This window comes from Centruroides sculpturatus, unplaced genomic scaffold (genome assembly GCF_000671375.1).
Source record: "Centruroides sculpturatus isolate CEXI.00-Female unplaced genomic scaffold, Cexi_2.0 scaffold326, whole genome shotgun sequence".
Taxonomy (NCBI): Eukaryota; Metazoa; Arthropoda; class Arachnida; order Scorpiones; family Buthidae; genus Centruroides; species Centruroides sculpturatus.
The window spans coordinates 120,052-126,233 of NW_019384563.1; the positions used below are offsets into that span (position 1 = coordinate 120,052).

Below are 6,182 nucleotides of genomic sequence, written 5' to 3' on the forward strand. Positions count from 1 at the left end.
ACGTCCCATCTAAGTTATAACAGTTTCTGACGAGTTACCAAACTTGTATGAAATTTGACATTATTGTGGTAAAACACTACAGCTGTTTTTTTTTTTTATCAATTCTGGCTGACTTTTTCTGTTTGATGATATTATGCAATTTGTTTACTCAAATGCAGTACACTTTCGAATCAGTTGTTAAATTGTCTGGTAAAAGCTCCAAAAAAAATTTCCTTAATATCCCAAATAGAGCATTTCTCTTTAAGAACTTGTGGAATTCATATATCGAACTTTGAAACGAAACCAGTTTGTTTCAAGTATTCATAAACAGTTCAATTTGACAAATTTAATCTCTTAGTGATTTCACGTGTTATTTGGCAGTTTGCTTCAATCAGTACTTTTATTTTGTTTTCATTGGCTTCAATTGGCCATCCATAACATGGTGCATCTTCAATACTGAAATTGCTAGAACGAAATTTTGTAAACCAGTTTTGTCACTGTCGTTCTGTCAACACATCTCCACCATACATGTCACACGATTTTTTCTTGCTTGAACGGCATTTTTGTTTATTTTTGGTAATAAAAAAGCAAAATATGCCAAAGATGCTGCTTTCGATCTTCCATATTTGATGGGACACAAAAAATAAACAATTGCACGAAATCAAACAAAATTTTTTACAAATAAGCCATAAAATGTTAGCTGTCAAAATATATAATGATAATACGGTTTAGAATGAAAATGGTGGGGAAAAATACCACTAATCCGTCTAGTGGTAAAAAAAACGAACTTACTTTCCGAACAACCCAATATATTGTTATTGGAATTACCACAAATTATTCATTTGAGGAATAAGACAAGAAAAATAAGACTGTCAAAAACTTTTTTGAATTTGATGGTAATGGAATATATACAGTAATTTATAAATTAGACAGAAAGCAAAATGCTTTAATAATTTTTAGATCACGGGATGAAATATAATCTGGATAAACTTTATACCTTCACTCTTGCACAGAAATATTTGAACTGATAAAATAAAATATTGAAGTCTAAAGTAAATTGATGCAAACTTTTACACTGAATAAATAAAGGAATAAATAGAGATGGCAAGTAAAATAAAATTACATAAAACAGTATAAAGAAGAACCCACTCATATAATTAAAATATAAACTTAAATCAATACAAAATTAAAATATAGTCCTTGCTGGACTGTATTCTTTTTTCATTTTAAGTTAATCTAGCTGGGTGGTTGTATTAATATATTGATTGGATAGAAATCACAATAAGTTAGTCCCAAGTTTGGCCACTTTTCTCTTCATTTGTTGGATGTCCATTTTCGAAGTAAATGTGCTTTAAAAAAATTAAATTTTTAAAATTAATGATGATATATATATATATATATATTTACATTCATTATTTTAATTTGTTCATTCTGTAAAAATTTTATTTTTTAGGGTTTTCCATTTCTATATCAACAAATAAGAGATAGTATTCATTTGAGGCAGACGTGCAATCTGATATTTAGTTTGTGTCGATGGAATGAACATTTGGCCCATCATGTACGTAGCTTATTAATTGATGACCATTATAATTTTTAAGCCAGTACAATTTTTATATTGTTTCATTCCAGATAGTCAATATGATATTTTCTGCCATTGCTAAACAGCATGAGGTAAGAATTTTTTGTTAATAATTAAATTGTTTATATTGTATATATAGATATAGTGATAGAAGTGATAGTAACATTCATTATATAAAAAATATGTTATAGGGTAAAAGTTCTTTCATTTGGCATTTAATATTCCAGAATTTTTTATAATTGGTGTGTCATAATTCTATATAGGGATTAGGATTGTGAGGTAATGAAATTCTTAAGTTACAGGGTTACCTTGAATGTGAACTATCAAAAGAAAAGGGGAAAAATTGAGAAGTTCAATTTCGTACAAAAATCAAATTATGTTACATACATTCAAGTCATAAATATGTTATGTTTACAGCATGTAGGTAATATTTTTATGCAGTTAAGTGCTGCTTTGCAAAATCTATATATTTATACAGAGATGGCCCTAAAAAATTTTTAAAAATGCCAACCATTTTGCCAGTTTAAAATTTTTTGTCACTTCAAATTACTTATATCTGCCCATTTTATGTACTAATTATCAGGTAACCAAAAAAGTTCTGTCGTTTTTTGTTGAAAGAAAACAAACATAAAAATGTATAGGAAATAATACAATTTATTCATCAAAATAACCACCCTCACATTCAATAACCTGTTCCCAACGGGAAACAAGCTTATAAATTCCATTTTTATAAAANATATATTGAAAAATATAAAAGCAAAAAAAATTATACTTTAGAAATTGATCTAGTATCAAAAACGTTTGATTCAGCAGAACACACAGTCCTCAGAAAAACACCACCCAAATGTGCCAGTGCTGCCAGCTAAAACACACACACAAACAAAAAAAATATTGGAGTAGCCCAAGATATAGCTAAAGATTGTAGTACCACAGCACTAGCGAAAATTTAAATTTGCCGACTGGAATGCTTTTGATTAAATGACGTTTCAGATAACCGGCTTTCAGATAAACGACTCTCTACTGTATGTATATATTTTACTACATGAACATTTGTTGGATAAATCTTTATTTATTTGAAGATAAAAGAATTCATATCTTAAAATTTGCTAAGTCAATATCTGATTCGAAAATATGAAACTCTTTTTAATAAAAATTAAAATCTGGGATAATGACTTACTTTTGAATTAAAATGTCAAAAATAAAAGCTGTATTACAATTAATAAACAGTATTAAAACAGGTTTTAATACTTTATCAACGCAGATGAGAATTCTCAATAAAAAGGTTGACTCATGTAAAACAAAAAATTACAGTGCCAAAGTACAATATATCCTTGAAATAAAGCCTGATGCCATTACATTACTTTGTTGTTCTGAGATATGAGGATGACAAAATTATGTAGTTGCTGTGAATTTTTTGTGTTGTTTTGACGTTTCAATTCAAAAGTGAAATTTTTAATTGATTAGTATAGAAAATGAACAGAGCAGAGTCCTAGACTTGTGAACTATTACACTGCTGTGCACAAGTAGTCAACACATTAAGTGCAATGTGTTGCAAATATGCAACATGTCCAACAATTTACCCAGTCTGTGTGTTGCAGAAATGCAGCATACGTCATACAATCGTCATACAATCATACTGTGTTGAATGTCATACATTGAAATCTGTACTACTATATTTTGCATGGATATTTTGAGCCCAGTGTGATATTTTATACCATTCTATCGTGGCACTTAATGTGTTAAGCTGCTTGCTATGCATTAGGATTAAGACAAAAAGCAAGTAGGAAAAGACTAGCAAAAGGAAATTGTATATTTGTATTTCTGTGCTGTGGTAATTGCATTAAGTTTATACATTATTCAAATTTTTTCCAATAGTTTCTACATTGCGTTTTTAAAGAACATATCAAGGTAAAGTTGGAAGTTCTGAATCATATTGATTATGGGAATGAAATAAAGATATTTGTTTAATGAAAAATTTATTTAAACATACAGTTATAAAGTATATAATAATTGTGAAAAAAAAAAATTTTTTTTAGATGGTGTTTCTAGGCTGGGAACATTGGAATTTTTTCTGTAAAAAGTAATAAAAATGGTTAGGCTAAAGTAAAAAAATATGTTCTTTATTTCATCTGAACATACAAACAGTGTACTTAGCATAGAGATGGCCCATTGGTGGCCAAGCAGTTCAGTTCCCCGAACACTGGTAGTTTGGTTGTTGGTTTGTGCCTGGCCAGATGGGCTGGCCATGTGGAATTTTCCAAGTTTTTTCCACAGCCTAGTTTTAATTAAAAACTGAGATGATGACTTACTTTTGAATTAAAATGTCAAAAAGTGACTTACTTTTTAATGGTAACTGGCCCTTAAAAAGACCTTCTGGAAGGCAGATCGCCCAAGTGTTGCATTGCCATAACTAACTAACAAAACAAAATTAGCCAAGAGGTACAACAATATTACTTTACACTCAATGCTTTACAAGAAAAATTGTTTATTAAACAAACAGATTTCCATAGGTAATATAATACTAGGTTGAAACTAAGTGTAAATTTGAATATCTGAATATTCCATTTCTATAATGATTTCTTATTGAATTTAAAAACCCGAAGATGGCGTGTAATAATAGGTTGAAAGCATTCGTTTAATAAACAAGTTTTCTTGGCAAGCATTAGATGGCAAAGTAAGATAGTTATATGAAAATTAGCCTTATGAATTTTTTTTTTTACAGGAATAAATTAGATGCATATAGTTAGACTTTGATGTATACAAATTACTCAATATATTAAAACAAAATAAATATAGGGTTTAGACAAATATGTTGTACTGGGCTATATCTCACTTCTGCTATGTATTTGCTAAATGCAAGAACACAAAAGTATAGGTTGTTGAAAGCCATGGAGTGTCCCAAAATTACTACAAAATTATTATTGTCTGATTAAAATACTTAAAATTACTATATCAATACTAAAAATCCAGAAAAACATACTTTAAGAGATGTTAGTTTGTCTTTTAAAGTATGTTTTGTCGGATTTTTGGTGTTGTAGTATTAATTTTGATCTTCCAGTTTTACAAGGTGTTCTTTTATATTGAAATACAGGAAAAGCAGCCAGACACCATAGAAATATGGGGTATGCTGTGTGAAGCTTTCCTGCATGGTCTCACACTTGAGACCCATATTTACTTATTTGCTAGCAAATATTATCTTATTGTCTAAACACTATTTCTTGATATGTTTATAAGATTCTAAAGTTTCATCATTTCTTGCTCTATTTTTATAAATATCTTGGGAAGTTCAGTAGCAAGGTGGCTTTTAATATTAAAAGTAGCTGATTTTTTTACCTTTTTGCAGACATATTTCAGCTGGGCTACTGACCATTCTATGTTTTCTTGTGTCAGAGAAACAAATTTTTGTCAAAGTTTGAATGGTGTTAGATTCCAGAAAAATATCTGGTTTGACTAGATAGGGTTTTGTGAGGCTTCTTTTTAAATTTGGCAATTTCTACCTATGGTTAAACCAAAAATTACCAAAACTATCTCCTTTCTGAATTACTGGAGGTAATCACATGCCAGAAAACCTGCAATTACCAGTAATAAATTAACAAAACGAGCATTTTTGGCCTTCATCAAGGTCTGCATCAGGTTTTCTATAACTAATTGTAATCTGGAATTAGTTTTTGTTAATTTATTACTGGTAATTAAGGGTTTTGTGGCATGCAAAAATTACCAAATGACTTAATTAATGTGTTGGTTAAAGTGTTTTTATGATATGCATTGGAATTAATTTAAAACATTTTCCTTTAGGTCGAAGTAGTTTCTGACGAGGAGGATGATGATGAAGACGAAGTCGTGTCATCGGTCGATGACAAATATAAACCCGCTTCGTTAGAAAAAATGATCACGCTGATAGCTCTCTTAGTAGAAAAATCGAGAGGAGAAGATCAACGGTTGCATTTATCCCATAATGATTTTAATACTATTGCCGGAGGAAAAGTAAGTTTTATGGACATTAGTTACCGTATTTTTCGCCGTATAAGACGCACTTTTTCTCTCCAAAATCGGGGGGAAAAAAGTGCCTGCGTCTTATACGGCAAATACAAAAGCCCACCATGGCCCTCCGCTGCCCCTCCACTTCTGCATACATACATAACCGCAGGAATACTCGGCCACTCCGTTCCCTTCCACCTCTTGGCGCCGTCTGATACCAGGAAGCTCCGCTCTGCCTCGCACTGGCTTTGTGCGGTCTTTGCCTTGCGCTGCGATTGGCTGGGCGAAGAGGCACGTGCCTTCGCTCTCTCCCGCGCTGGCTTTGTGCACTTTTTAGAGTCTCGTAAGCCAGCACGGGAGCGGGTGAAGGCACTCGTCTCTGCGCTCAGCTAATAGCAGTGATATATGTAGTATGGTATATCTGAATGAAATATATCATATTTCATACCACCCCATCAAGATGTCAAAGCAGAAGAGACTGTTTATGATAGTAAAGATAGCTCTTAGTATGTTACATGGTTGACATAAAATTTTTCTTAACTGCTGTTAACTTTATACAGTTGATATAAAATATTTTACTACAGAATTTGGTTCATAATCTTTTTTTTTCTGAATTTGCCTCCTTTAAAATTGGGTGCGTCTTATA

General features: G+C 31.1%; 1 protein-coding gene across 2 annotated transcripts in view; it reads left to right on the forward strand.

The window, feature by feature from the left end:
• Positions 1-6,182, forward strand: part of LOC111623994 (ubiquitin carboxyl-terminal hydrolase 34-like) — a 133,760-nt gene that overhangs the window by 98,159 nt on the left and 29,419 nt on the right. For both annotated transcript variants that reach the window (XM_023366760.1, XM_023366761.1), the window contains exons 56-57: positions 1,433-1,537; positions 1,609-1,650. In XM_023366760.1, coding sequence (XP_023222528.1) covers positions 1,433-1,537; positions 1,609-1,650 — 147 coding nt within the window. The remainder of the gene's footprint in view (positions 1-1,432; positions 1,538-1,608; positions 1,651-6,182) is intronic.